This window comes from Apus apus, unplaced genomic scaffold, assembly GCF_020740795.1.
Source record: "Apus apus isolate bApuApu2 unplaced genomic scaffold, bApuApu2.pri.cur manual_scaffold_89_ctg1, whole genome shotgun sequence".
NCBI classification, from domain to species: Eukaryota; Metazoa; Chordata; class Aves; order Apodiformes; family Apodidae; genus Apus; species Apus apus.
The window spans coordinates 1-13,281 of record NW_026248886.1 but is presented as its reverse complement, the minus strand read 5'-3'; the positions used below and the strand labels follow the sequence as shown (position 1 = coordinate 13,281).

Below are 13,281 nucleotides of genomic sequence, written 5' to 3'. Positions count from 1 at the left end.
GGCTGAGGGGGCTGGGGGCGTGGCCTCAAGGTTTGGGCGGGAAGGGGCGCGCGCCGCTGCCGCTCGGCGGGTGTTCCCGGCCCCGGCGGCTCCTCCGGCCCCTCCGGCGGCTCCTCAGGCTCGTGTCCCCCCCTCAGGCTCGTATCCCCCCAGGCCCGTGTCCCCCCCCCAGGCTCGTGTCCCCCCAGGCTCGTGTCCCCTCAGGCTCGTGTCTCCCCGGCCCCTGCGGCCCTTCGGGGCCGCTTGGGGCCCTCAGTGTTCCCTCAGCCCTCCCTGTGTCCCCTCAGCCCCCCCTCCCCAATGTCCCCTCACCCCCCCCGTTGGGTGACGCGGGGGGGGGGGGTGGGCCCAAACGCCTGGGTCCCCTGGCTGTATCTGAGCACTGGGATTATCCCCTCCCCCTAATCTGGGGGGATTAGGGACCCCCCCCCACCACCCTCCATAAGTTATTAATGGCCGATTTAATTGGAGGGGGGGGGCAGAGGATCATGGGAGTTCAGTCAAGCTGGCCAGAGGGTGACCAGGCGTTCGGGGGGGGGAAGCCCAGGCATCCGGGCCCTCCCTTCTCCCCCTCCACCCAACATCTGGAGGGGACCCAGGCGTTCAGGAGGGACCCAGGCATCCAGGAAGGACCCAGGCGTTTGGGAGCAACCACCCAGGTGAGGGGGACAGGAGGGCCCCAGGTGTCCAGGCCCCCCAAATCCCCACCCTATGGGGTGCTGGGGACCCCTAAGCCTCTCCCTCTGCCCCATAGGATGCTGCAGCCCCCTCGCCCTATAGTTGGGCAAGGACCACCAAAGCCCCATCCCAAAGGGTGCCACTCCTGCCCCCCACATAGCCCGTAGGGTGCCCCATAGGGTGCCAGAGACCCCTCCCAACACACTATATGGTGCCCTCCCACCCTCTGGGCTGCCATCTCTGCTTCACAGTGTGCTGCTCCCCCTTCTGCCACCCCCTAGGGAGCCAAGGACCCCTCCCCACACCTTTCAGGGTGCCCTCCCTGCCCCACAGGGTGTTAACCCCTCCATAGGGTGCCTCCCCCTGCCCCATAGGGAGCCAAGGACCCCTCCCCACACCTTTTAGGGTGCCCCCCCACCCCATAGGGTGCCCTCCGCAGGTTCTCCCCCTCACCCCACACCCCAGCCATGCTGCTCCTCCTGGCCCTCAGCACCCTGTGGGCCAGCGGGGGGGCCCCCCCTGCCCCCACCCAGCCCCATGCCATCCGCCTGGAGGGGGACCTGACCCTGGGGGGGCTGTTCCCGGTGCACTCCCGGGGGCCGGCTGGCGTTCCCTGCGGAGCCGTCAAGAAGGAGAAGGGGATCCACCGGCTGGAGGCCATGCTCTACGCCCTGGACCGCGTCAACGGGGACCCCCGGGTGCTGCCCAACCTCACCCTGGGGGCACGGATCCTGGACACCTGCTCCCGGGACACCTATGCCCTGGAGCAGGCCCTCAGCTTCGTCCGCAGCCTCCTGCCCCCCGAGGGCGAGGGACAGTGTCCCGACGGGTCCCAGCCCCGGCGCCCACCCCCCGAGCGCCTGGTGGGCGTCATCGGGGCCTCCGCCAGCTCCGTCTCCATCATGGTGGCCAACGTCCTGCGGCTCTTCGCTGTGAGTGGGGGCGTTGGGGACATTGGGAGGGGTGTTTGGGGACATGTCTGGGACATGGGAAGGCCTGGGGACGTGGGCGCAGTTCCATCCATCATGGTGGCCATCACCTTTTGTGTGAGTGGGGACATTTGGGGACACAGGAGGGGGATGTTGGGGTCCTGGGCGCATGGCGGGGACCCAGGCAGAGGGAGGGGACACATGCAGGGACACCACTGTCTCCACAGGGGACCCAGGTGTCTGCCCCCCCCCTTCCCCCTAATCCCCCCTAATCCTGTGGCCATTTGCTGCCAGGGGGGATTATGGGTAGCGGGGGGGGAAGGTTCTGGAAGGGAATGGGGAGGGGGGGGTGTTGAGGGGTGATGGGAGCTGTCCCCTTGTGTCACCCCATGTCCCTAAGTCCCCTCCATCCCACTGTGTCCCCCCAGTGTCCCCTCATGTGTCTCCTTGTCCCCACATGCCTCCACAGCCCTGGAGCTTGGGGCTTCTCCCCCGTGTCTCCCCATATCCAACTGTCCCCTGATCCCTCCATGTCCCCTCCTGTCCCCAGATCCCACAGATCAGCTACGCCTCCACGGCCCCCGAGCTGTCGGACCCCGGGCGGTATGAGTTCTTCTCGCGGGTGGTGCCCCCCGACTCGTACCAGGCACAGGCCATGGTGGCCGTGGTGCGAGCCCTGGGCTGGAGCTACGTGTCCACCCTGGCCTCCGAGGGCAACTACGGCGAGAGCGGCGTGGAGGCCTTTGTCCAGAGCTCCCGGGAGGCTGGTCTGTGCTGGGGAAAACTGGGAGGGACTGGGAGAGGGTTTTGGATGCACTGGGAGGGAGGGAACAACCCTTGGACTTGAGAGAAAGCCTTGAGGGTAGAGAAGGTGATGCTTTTATGTGAGACCGTAAAGGGAGTGGGATGTACTGGGAGAGGCACTGTGATAGACTGGGAGCACTGGGAAGGAGGGAACCATCTTCATTTTAGACAGAAACTCCCAACGGGAGTTAGTAAGACCCTCACCTGAGACCAGTAAGGTACTGGTTTGTACTGGAAGGGGCACTGGGCTGTACTGGGAGCACTGGGAGGCACTGAGATATGCTGGGAGTGTGGTTTAGTGGGGAGGTGGGACGGTGTCCTGCCTCTTTCTGCCCCTCCAGTGTGTACCCGGGATCTCTGGGGGGGTTGGTACTGGTGTGTACTGGTCTGTACCGGTTCACCCTGGTCTGTACTGGTGCAGGGGGCCTGTGCATCGCCCAGTCCATCAAGATCCCGCGGGAGCCGCGGCCGGGGGAGTTCGCCAAGGTCATCGGGCGCCTGATGGAGACGTCGACTGCCCGCGGCGTCGTGCTGTTCGCCAACGAGGATGACATCCGGTGAGACTGGTGCAGACCAGTACAGACCAGTATAAACCACTACAGAGCAGGAACTGGCCAGGGAACAGCCCCAGTATCTCTGGAATAGCCCATAGTGGATTCAGCATGGTGGATGAGATGAGTTGAGTGAGCAGTAACTCCCAGTTTGGACCAGTACAAACCAATATAGGCCAATATAAACCAGTATAGACCAGGAAATGACCCAGGAACCTACCCCCAGTGCCCCCAGCATGGCCCATAGTAGCTTTGCCAACCTGGGTGATGTGAGACAAGTGACCCCCAGTATGGGCCAGTAACCCCACAGGATAAACCAGTATAGAGCAGGAAGCACCAGTAACTCACTCAGTGCCCTCCCAGTATATCCTAGTCCCCTCCCAGTCTATTCCAGCCTCCTCCCCGTTGTCCTAGAGCCACACACTTACTCCTCAGTCCATCCCACTCCCCCCCGACTCCCCTTCCAGTAACCCCAGTTTCACCCGCAGGCGTGTGCTGGAGGCGGCGACCCTGGCCAACCTCTCGGGTCACTTCTCCTGGGTGGGCTCTGACAGCTGGGGGGCCAAGATGGCGCCAGTGGCCGGGCTGGAGGAGGTGGCTCTGGGTGCCATCACCATCCTCCCCAAACGCGCCTCTGTGCCCGGTGAGTGACCCATGGATCTATGGAGCAGCCCCACAGATCTATGGGGCAGTCCCCCAGCCCCCTTGGGAGGTCTCAGCCACCCTGAGGAGGCTGGGGGAGAATTTCGGCACCTTGGAGCAGCCCCGGGGATCTATGGTGCAGCCCCATAGATCTATGGGGACCCCCATGGATGTATGGGGCACCCCCCAGGCTTTGACGAGTACTTCACCTCCCGCTCCCTGGAGAACAACCGCCGCAACCTCTGGTTCCACGAGTTCTGGGAGGAGGATTTCAATTGCCGCCTGCCCCACGGCGTGACCCACGGCGAGACCCCTGGCGGGCCCGGCCCCGCCCCCCGCAAATGCACAGGTAACCATCCCCCTCCCAGTAAGGCCCAGTATGGGCTCCAGTCCCTTCCAACACCTCCCAGTGCCCCCCTCCCCCCCCTTACAAAACGGGTACCCCTGGGTGCCCCACAAGCCATGGGGCAGCTGTGGATCCTTGACCCACACTTGGGGGTCAGGGCGGGAGCGGATCGGCCGGGACTCGCCCTACGAGCAGGAGGGGAAGGTGCAGTTTGTGATCGATGCGGTGCTGGCCATGGCCCACGGGCTGCACAGCCTCCTGGGGGAGGCCTGCCCAGGCGGGGGGCTCTGCCCCACCATGGACCCCCCTGACGGCCGCCGCCTGCTCCAGCACATCCGTCGGGTTGTCTTCAACGGTACTGGGGACATTGGGGTATACTGGGAGGCAATGGGAGGGGGTACAGGGTGCTGGGAGGGGAGTGGGAGGCTCTGGATATCATACTGGGACCTACCGGGGCCTCTGGAATGGGCCTAGAGGGGGATATAGGGGGACTGGGAGGGGACTCAGGGCACTGGGAGCACTGGAAGGGGGCTGGCACCTTACTGGCTTGTACTGGAATGCCCTGCAGACCACACTGAGCCATACTGGTTTGCCATCTAGTGGATGAGGGGGTGGTCACTTGTCCTCTCTGCAAAGCAGCAGTGGCTGTTACTGGTTTTTACTGGGATTTTTTGTGGGGGGTTTTTTCTTGTTTTCCTGATTTTTACTATTTTTTTTCCTGGTTCTTCCTGGTTTGTATTGGTCTGTACTGGTTTCCAGGCAGTGCAGGAACACCAGTGTCCTTCAACGAAAATGGTGACGCCCCAGGACGCTACGACATCTTCCAGTTCCAGGGGGGCAACGGCACCGGCGCGTACCGGGCCGTGGGGCAGTGGGTGCAGGGTTTGCATCTGCAGGTGCGTTCGTACTGGGTTGTACTGGGCTTTAGTGGCAATTCACCTGGGTGTGTTCCCCTTCTCCCCCCATGGTCTCTGGGACCACCCCAAGGTCAACTAGGACCCGCTATGGTCGATTGATGGGTCCCCATGATGTCCTGGTGGGTCCCTATGATCTCTTGGTGGGTCCCCATGATCTGGTGGGTCCTCGTGCCACCTCACCAACTATACCCCCTCACTTCCTCCCATCCTCTCCCCCACCAGGCTGAGGAGATGCTGTGGGGCACCAACTCCACCACCCCGCCCCCCTCGGTCTGCAGCCTCCCATGCGGCCCAGGAGAACGCAAGAAACCAGTCAAAGGTGTCCCCTGCTGCTGGCACTGCGAGCTCTGCGGCGGGTACCTGTACCGGGCTGACATCCTCACCTGCCTGCCCTGCCCCTCCCACCTGCGCCCCACCCCCAATCGCACCTCCTGCCGCCCCACCCCCATCCTGCGCCTGCGCTGGGGGGACCCCTGGGCCGCCGTCCCCTTGTCCGTGGCCACCATGGGCTTGTTGGTCACTGCCTTCATCTTGGGGACCTTTGTCAAGCACCACGAGACGCCCATCGTGAAGGCCTCAGGGCGGGAGTTGAGTTACGTCCTGTTGGCCGGCATCGCCTTGGTTTACATCATCACCTTCATCATGGTGGCTGAGCCCGGGGTGGGCGTCTGCGCCCTCAGGAGACTCTTCTTGGGTCTGGGGATGAGCCTCACCTACGCCGCGCTCCTCACCAAGACCAACCGCATCTACAGGATCTTTGAGCAGGGTGAGTCTGGACCACGAGGTCCAGAAGGTCCATGAGACCAGGTTGGGGGCATCGGGAGTTTGGATTGAGGGTCAAGAGTTTGAGTTGAAGGTCAAGAACTTGAGGGATGTAGAATGGGGTTCCACCTACCCTAAGGTCCTCAAAGAGACCAACCAGGTCCACAGCATCAAGAAAGGTGAATTATGGGCTCGGGGGAGAAACAACAAGAGTTCTGGAGATCCCAGGAGGTCCAGGGGTGGCCTTAGTTGTCCAGGGGTGGACCCAGGAGGTCCCAGAAGGTTCTCGAGGCTCCACCTGTTAACTCCTCTGCCCTCACCCACTCCAGGCAAACGCTCAGTGACTCCACCCCGTTTCATCAGCCCCACCTCCCAACTCGTCATCACCTTCTCCTTGAGTGGTCTCCAGCTCTTGGCTGCCGCCCTCTGGCTCATCCTCCGCCCGCCCCACGCCCTCATTGACTACGAGATGGGCCGAACCCCCGACCCTGAGGATGCCCGAGGTGTCCTCAGGTGTGACATGGCCGAGGGTGGCACCTTGGCCTGCTTGGCCTACGCGCTTCTCCTCATGTTGACCTGCACCGTCTACGCCGTCAAAGCCCGGGGGGTCCCCGAGACCTTCAATGAGGCCAAACCCATTGGGTTCGCCATGTACACAACCTGTGTGGTCTGGTTGGCCTTTGGGCCCATCTTCTTTGGAGCCGCCCAATCAGCTGAGAGGGTGAGAGAATCTGGAGGGGGGGGGGCGGGGGGCGGTTCTTGGAAGCATGTCAGGAAGGCTTGGGGGTCAGGGGGGGCCTCAGGAAGTTGGGTGGAGATTGGATCTAAGAAAGTGACAACGAGCAGATGGATGGTGGAGAGACCCTCAAAAGGTTGGTGGGACCTTGAGGGTATCTCAGGGAAGTTTGAGAAGGACCCCAAGAGTTGGGGGGGGACCCTGAGGGCATCACGGGATGGGGCAGGTTTGGAGGGGGGGTGGAGGGGGTCTCACGGCAGTTGTTCCCTCCCAGGTGCACATGCAGACAGCAACGCTCACGGTCTCCATGAGCCTCTCAGCCTCTGTCCCCCTCGGCCTTCTCTACGCCCCGAAAGTCTACGTCATCCTCCTGCACCCCGAGCGCAACCAGCCCAAGCGCCGCCCTGACCCGCCCCCGTAGGTGACTCCAGTGGCCCTGGGGGGGGAACCCACTCCCACCTCCCTCACAACCTCCCCCCCTTTACCCTGCACCCCCCACTGCTGCAGTAATAAAGTTGTTGGCACCCCCGGATGCCTGGGTCCCTTCTCGGTGCTGTGGGAAATCGCCTCCTGCCGCCATCTTGGAAACTGGCACCGTGATGGCTTCACGGGCTGCAGGGGAGTGGGGGCACACATCTATTGCCCCTCCCCCAGGGACAACACGGGCAGCAAGGAGGGTTGTTTCGGCACCATTTATTCCCCTGAGGCCACAGCGGCCATATTGGAAGCTGGCAAGGGGTGTTGGGGGTGGGGGGGGGGTATCAGTCGTCCTCGTGCCCCCCCACGTAATGGCAGATGGCGTCATAGTCCAAGGGCACCACCCGCCCGGCCTCCTCCCGCTCCAGCTGCACCAGCGCCCGGCTCCGCGCCGGCTCCCGCTCCAGGATCCGGCCCACCTTTGGGGGAGGGAGGAAAGGGAGATGTTTGGGTGGGGTCCAAGCAGGAGACCCCCCCACACACACACCCCCCCATCTTAGCAGACACACACACACTCACCCTCCCCGCGTGCTCGCCCAGCACCACCATCACACGGTCGCCTTCACCCCGCGGGATGACGGTCTCCAACATGGCTTCCCGCAGGCCTGGGGAGGGAAACGGGTTGGGGGGAGGGTCAGGGGGCTCAGGGGAAGGGAGGGGGAACCCCCTGCACCCGCAAAGTGCCCTGGTGGGGGGACTCACCCTCCACCAGGCGCCCGTCGTCTGTCCGGCAAACGCAGGTGTCCGAGGAGAGCAGGTCCTCGATCACCATCTGGGGGGGCAACAGGGAGGGGGGGTAGGAGAGGGAAACCCCCCCTTCCTACCCCATGGGGCATCTATGGGGTGCAGACACACACCCCCCTCACCCCTTCCCTCCCTGCTCCACACTGGACACAGGGATCCCATGGGGAGGGGCTACAGGGCACCCCACTGGTGTGGGGGGGCTGTGTGCCCCGTGGGGCAGGGCCCCCCCCACCTTGCAGTTGTAGTAGCGGCCGCCGTGGACCCCCCGGTCGATGCAGCGCACGCGCAGGTCCCGCCGCAGCCAAGGGGGGGGCTTGGGGGGGGCCCCCCGGGGCTGTTTGGGGGTCCTGGTGGGTGAAGAAACATCATGGGGGGCCCTGGGCACTCCCCCTGCCCCCCCCAAAGCCCTGTAAGGGGTCTTAGTCTCCCCCTCCCCTTACCTCTCAGTCTGGGGGGGCTCCTTCCTCTTGCCAGCTCCCCGCTGGGGAGGGACCCCGGCATCCGGGCCCTCCTCAGCCCCCTGCCCCTTGGGGGTCCTGCTGGGGTGGCCTGTGAGGGGGAACTGGGAGGTAATGGGAAGAATGGGGAGGAACCAGGAGGCTCAGCAGGGTTTGAAAGGATGTGGGTGAGGTGGTACTGGGAGGTAGTGGGGGTTACTGGGAGGCCCTGGGGGCAATTAGGGGTACTAGGAGGCCCTGCTGGGGAAACTGGGGGGGGGTGGGGAGGCGGTACCGGAAGGCCATGGGGTGTTACTGAGAGGGACTGGGGTTACTGGGGGCTAACTGGGAGTACTAGGAGGCCCTGAGGGCCATTCCTGGGGGCAGGGGGTGGAACTGAAGGTCACTGGGGTGTATTGGGAGGTAAGTGGGGGCTACAGAGTGGCACTGGGGGTAACTGGAGGACACTAGAACACTCTAGGGGGTACTGGGAAGTAACTGGGAGTTACTGGGAGGCACTGGGAACTCACTGGAGGGTGGGGGAGTGCCAGGCCGCAGGCTGTGCTGGCTGATGGTCACTGCCTGTCCCCCGAGCAACAGCCTCACCACAGCCCGGGCAGTCTCAGGGTCCAGCCCCTCCACCTTGAGGGGAGGAAAAGGGGAGGTTAGAGCCCCCAGTGGTCCCCTGCAGCTCCAAACTGGGCATACTGGGGAGCTTAAACCCCCCCGACTGGGAGGAGCTGGTCTCACCTTGCCATACATGTCCCGGTGGGGGCCGGCCAGGATGCAGACAGTGGCCCCCACCACCAGCCCCCCTCCCTCGGTGTCCTTTTCACCTCCCCGTGGGGGGGCCCCCCGTGATTTCGGGGGTTCCTCCCCAGATTTGGGGGGGCCGGGGGGGGGGCTGGGGATCAGCCCCCAGCCCCAACCCCCGCGGCCGCAGCTTTGTCTCCAGCGGCTTCACCACCCTGGGACACACACACACACACACATCAGCACCCCCCCAAGCCCCCAGAGGTGGGAAGGAAAGGGGCTCTGGGGATCCCCTGGTATTTGGGGGCCCCCCCTCACTGTTTGAAGGTGCGGCCGATGCCCTCGCCCTGTTTCCAGCCCATCCCCCGCAGCATGGCCAGCCCAAAGGCCTCCACCGGCACCGCCTCGTAGTCCTGTGGGCCCTGGGGGGGCAGAGAGGGGGGAGTGGGCACTCAGCAGGGAGTTTTGGGGATGGGGGGACAGTTGGGGAGGGGGTTATGGGGCTGGAAAGGCACTTAGGGGAGATTTATGGGGCTGTGAGGGAACTGAGGGGAGAGTTTTGGGGTTGGGGGGGAACTTAGGGGAGTTATGGGGCTGAGAAGGAACTTGGGGGGGAGTTATGGGGCTGCAGGGGAAGTTATGGGGCTGGGAGGGCGTTTCAGAGGGAGCTTGGGGCCGGGGGTGCACTTAGGAAAGTCACAGGGCTAGAGGAGGATTAAGAGCAGAGTTATGGGGCTAGAGGGGCATTTTAGGGGACAGTTATGGGGCTAGGGGGACACTTTGGGGGTCCCAGAGGGTGTCTGGGACCTAAGGGGATTTCTGGGAGTCCCAGAAGGGGCTTCTGGTCTCATGAAAGTGTTTTAGGGGTGGCAGGGGGGGGCAGTCTGGGGGTGACTCACAGGCTGGGCCTGGGGGATGACGTCCTTCTCCTGCAGCCGGAGGGGGATGGAGATGGGGGGCCCGTGGTCCCCCTGCTCCTGGCTCTGCCGCACCTCTGAGGGGGCACGGGGGGGGTGAGGATGCTTGAGTCCCCCCAGATCCCCAGATCTCCCTCCTCCCAAGCCCCCATTTGCCCCCCATGATACCACTTTCCCCCTGCATTCTCCCTGAACACCTGGGTCCCCTTCTGGGCTCCTAGGGCCCCCTAAATCTCACCCCCCCGGATACTTGGGTCCCCCCCGAACCCCTCCCGGACGCCTGGGTCCCCCCTTACCCTGCAGCAGCTCCTGCACCGCCTGCGCCTCCACCGAGCCGGGGCCATCAGGGGGGTCTCCCGCGGGGGCGGAGCCTGTGTCGGGGGCGTGGTCAGCGCCGGGGGCGTGGCTAGGGGAGGGGGCGTGGCCTCGGGGGGGCTCGGGGTTCCGCCAGCGGTGGGAGGGGAGGAGGGGGATGACCAGCTCCTGCCGGGGGGGCGGGGCCGGCCGCGTGCTGGGGGCGGGGCACAGGGTTAGCCACGCCCACAGCAACCAACAGATCCCGCCCACAAAGCCGCTAGAAGCCACGCCCCCCCCCCCTTCCCACCGCTGTGCATGTAGGTTCCAGTACGGGCTCCATTGCCTCCCACTATGTCCCAGTGCGGTCTCCATTGCCTCCCACTATGTCCCAGTGCGGTCTCCATTGCCTCCCACTATGTCCCAGTGCGGTCTCCAGTTCCTCCCAGTGCCCTCAGCACCCTCTCAGTGCCGCCCAGCATCTTCCAGTACCCCCAGTATGTCTCCAGTGCTTCCCAGTACCGCCTCCAGCACCTCCCTGTCCCTCCCAGTACGCCCCACACCCCCTCTGCCCTCATCCCAGTGCCTCCCAGTGTCCCCTCTCCTGCTCCGCGCATGCGCAGCGCCCACCTGAGCAGCTCTCGATCCTCCACCGCCGTCAGGAAGTCGGTGTCGTCGCCGCCGCCGTCGCCCCCCACAGTTCCGGGCTCCGCGCAGGGCCCGGCCGCCAGCACCCGCCGCCGTTCCGCCTTCCGGCTGAACCCGAACGATACCGGGCCCGCCGGTCCCGGAGCCGCCGCCTCGGGGCCGCTGCTCGCCGCCATCTTCCCCGCCGCTGGGCACTGTGGGAAACACAGGCCTCGTTTTGGGGACTACAACTCCCAGCAGCCTTTGCGCTGCCTTTTCCGCCCTCTCCTTCGCCCCGCCCCTCCCGCGGCGGCGCGGCCGCTGATTGGTGGAGGCGCCTGCCCGTCAGCCCCGCCCACCGCCCGCCTCGCGCCCGCCGGCCCCGCTTCCGTTGCCGTGGCGACCCCGCGGCTGGTACCCGAGGGGCGGGGGCACTGGGGGGAACTGGGAGCACTGGGGGGGGAACTGGGAACACAGGGAGTGGTGGGGGGGGGGATGCTGGGAACACTGGGAGCAATAGAGGGGGACTGGGGGTAATTGAAGGATACTGGAGGCCACTGGGGGATACTGGGAGGTACTGGGAGGACTGGGAGGGATACTGGAAGCACTGGGGGGGAGTCTGAGGGCACTGGGGGGGAGTCTGGGGGCACTGGGGGTGTCATTGGGAGCTTTGCGGGGTGGGACTAGGGGGATACTAGGAGCACTGGGGGGGATACTGGGAGGGAACTGGGGGGGTACTGGGAGCACTGGGAGCACCCTGGGCTCCCCCCAGGCATAGCCCCACCCGCAACCCCTGGGGGGGCCCCGACCCCCCCCCCCGATGCCGTCCCCAGAGGCCCCCCCAGCCCCCAGTGGTGAGTAGGACTGAGGGGGGATGTGCTATTTTGGGGGGGGGATCCATCTCCAGGGGGCGGGTCCCCCATTCTGGGGAGGGGTCCCCCATCTCCTGGAGGGTTCCTGTGTGTTTGGGGGGGGGGGTCCTGTCCTCTCAGAGGAGTCACACTATTTTGGGGGATTCAAGACCTTGAGGTGGGGTGGGGGGGGGGGGTCCTCATGTTGGGGGGGGATTCCCTGTGTCCTCAGGGGGGGTCACACCATTCGGGGGGGGGGGGTCACATCTCCTAGGAGAGGGTCCTGCCATTTTGGGGGGGTCCCCTTCTCCTGGAGGGGGGGTCCATCAACTTGAGGGAGGGGTCCCCATTTTGGGGGGTGGTCCCGATATCTTGGGGGGGGGGGTCTCTTATGAGCGGGGCAGTGATGAGACTGATGCCCCCCCTAAAATGGGGGTGCCACCCCCATAGTGAGCGTAGTGGTGGTGGTGGGCGGGGCCTGTGTCCTGCGCTACGTTCGCCCCGCCCCCCCCCCACGGCCCTCCCCCCCAGGCCCGCGACCCCCCGCATGGGGGGGGGGCAACTGGGGGGACCCTGGGACAGGGGAGCTGGGACCCCCCCGGATCCGGGGACACGACGGGGACCTCCTGTTGCTGCTGCGGAGCCTGGGTGGGTAGGGGAACTGGGAGGGACTGGGAGGTACTGGGAGGGGGGCTGGGGCCACTGGGAGGGACTGGGGGCACTGGGAGCACTGGTGCAGCCCCCCCTCTGGTCCCCCCCCAGGTCCCGGGGCCCCCCCAGAGCCCGTGGCTGTCACCAGCTTTGTCGGCCCTGAACCCCGTGACCTCCTGCCTGCTGGTGAGGGGAACTGGGAGCACTGGGAGCACTGGGATGGGCACCAGGAGGGGACTGGGGCACTGGGAAGGGGACTGGGAACACTGGTAGGGAGACTGGGGGCACTGGGAGGGAGACTGGGGAGCCCTGGGTGGATACTGGGGCATACTGGGAGCTACTGGGAGGCACTGGGCACACCCCTCCCCTGTGTCCCCCCACAGCTGACATCAACTGCGCCAGGGAAGGGGCAGAATATGGCCTGGCCTGGCCACAGGTAGGGACTGGGAGCACTGGGAGCAACTGGGAGGAGGACTGGGAGGAACTGGGAGCACTGGGGGAGACTGGGAGGGGATCTAGGGCAACTGGGTGGGTAACTATGAGCACTGGGGGAACTGGTGGGTGTACTGGGAGAACTGGTGGGTGTACTGGGAGGACTGAAGGGACACTGGGGGCAACTGGGACAGTACTGGGAGTGCTGGGAGAGACTGGAGGGGGGGCTGGGGCAACTAGGAGGGTAACTGGGAGCACTGGGGGGGCACAGGGACAACTGGGAGGGGTAATGGGAGCCCTGGGGGACTAATCGGAGCCCAAGCAGATAACTGTGAGCACTGGGAGGTAACTGGGAGCACTGGTGGGGGCACAGGCCATGGGGGGCTCCCCCCCATTTGCAGTGGAGCTGCCCCGGGGGCCAAGGGGCTTCGGGTTCAGCCTGCGGGGGGGCAGCGACCTCAACATGGGGGTCTACGTGCGGGGGCTGCGCGAGGGGGGGCCAGCTCAGCGCTGCGGCCGCATCCAGGTAAGGGGGGGGATGGGAGGGGGGGGCAGGGGGCTCTATGTGGGGTTATAAGGGAGGCTGAGGGGGTAAAAGGGGTCTGTGGGGGGGGGGGAGATTGGGAGTCTCTAGGGTGGGTTATAGGGGGCAAAAGGGGGAGTCTGGGGTGTAAAAGGGGTCCTAGGGGGGGCATGGAGGGGCTGAAGGGGTGGGGAAGGGTCTCTAGGGTGG

At 65.3% G+C, this 13,281-nt stretch overlaps 3 protein-coding genes across 4 annotated transcripts; 2 read left to right on the top strand and 1 right to left on the bottom strand.

Moving 5' to 3' along the window:
- The first annotated feature begins 311 nt into the window (after positions 1–311).
- LOC127396361 (metabotropic glutamate receptor 6-like) lies at positions 312–6,880 on the top strand. 2 transcript variants are annotated; one of them, XM_051643974.1, is made up of 10 exons: positions 312–1,610; positions 2,158–2,374; positions 2,833–2,968; positions 3,451–3,605; positions 3,795–3,953; positions 4,108–4,305; positions 4,710–4,846; positions 5,090–5,633; positions 5,959–6,350; positions 6,640–6,880. In XM_051643974.1, exons 1-10 carry the CDS (start codon positions 1,146–1,148, stop codon positions 6,784–6,786), a joined length of 2,550 nt encoding a protein of 849 aa, XP_051499934.1. In that variant the 5' UTR covers positions 312–1,145; the 3' UTR covers positions 6,787–6,880. The 2 variants fall into 2 exon arrangements, with proteins under 2 accessions (XP_051499934.1, XP_051499935.1); XM_051643975.1 differs by lacking the exon at positions 4,108–4,305.
- A 163-nt stretch (positions 6,881–7,043) lies between these two features.
- Positions 7,044–10,824, bottom strand: GPKOW (G-patch domain and KOW motifs). The gene is given in 12 exon segments (XM_051643977.1): positions 7,044–7,261; positions 7,362–7,447; positions 7,545–7,614; positions 7,819–7,933; positions 8,027–8,135; positions 8,554–8,665; positions 8,774–8,917; positions 8,919–8,991; positions 9,095–9,198; positions 9,676–9,770; positions 9,990–10,204; positions 10,618–10,824. Coding segments are annotated over 12 exon segments (1,452 nt in total). The 5' UTR covers positions 10,812–10,824; the 3' UTR covers positions 7,044–7,126.
- Positions 10,825–11,353: 529 nt separating this feature from the next.
- LOC127396365 (collagen alpha-3(IV) chain-like) lies at positions 11,354–13,074 on the top strand (the record flags this gene model as incomplete). Its single annotated transcript, XM_051643978.1, has 5 exons — positions 11,354–11,468; positions 11,916–12,113; positions 12,228–12,302; positions 12,500–12,552; positions 12,922–13,074. Coding segments are annotated over exons 1-5 (513 nt in total), but the record flags the coding sequence as incomplete, so codon positions are not given.
- Between the last annotated feature and the right edge of the window lie 207 nt (positions 13,075–13,281).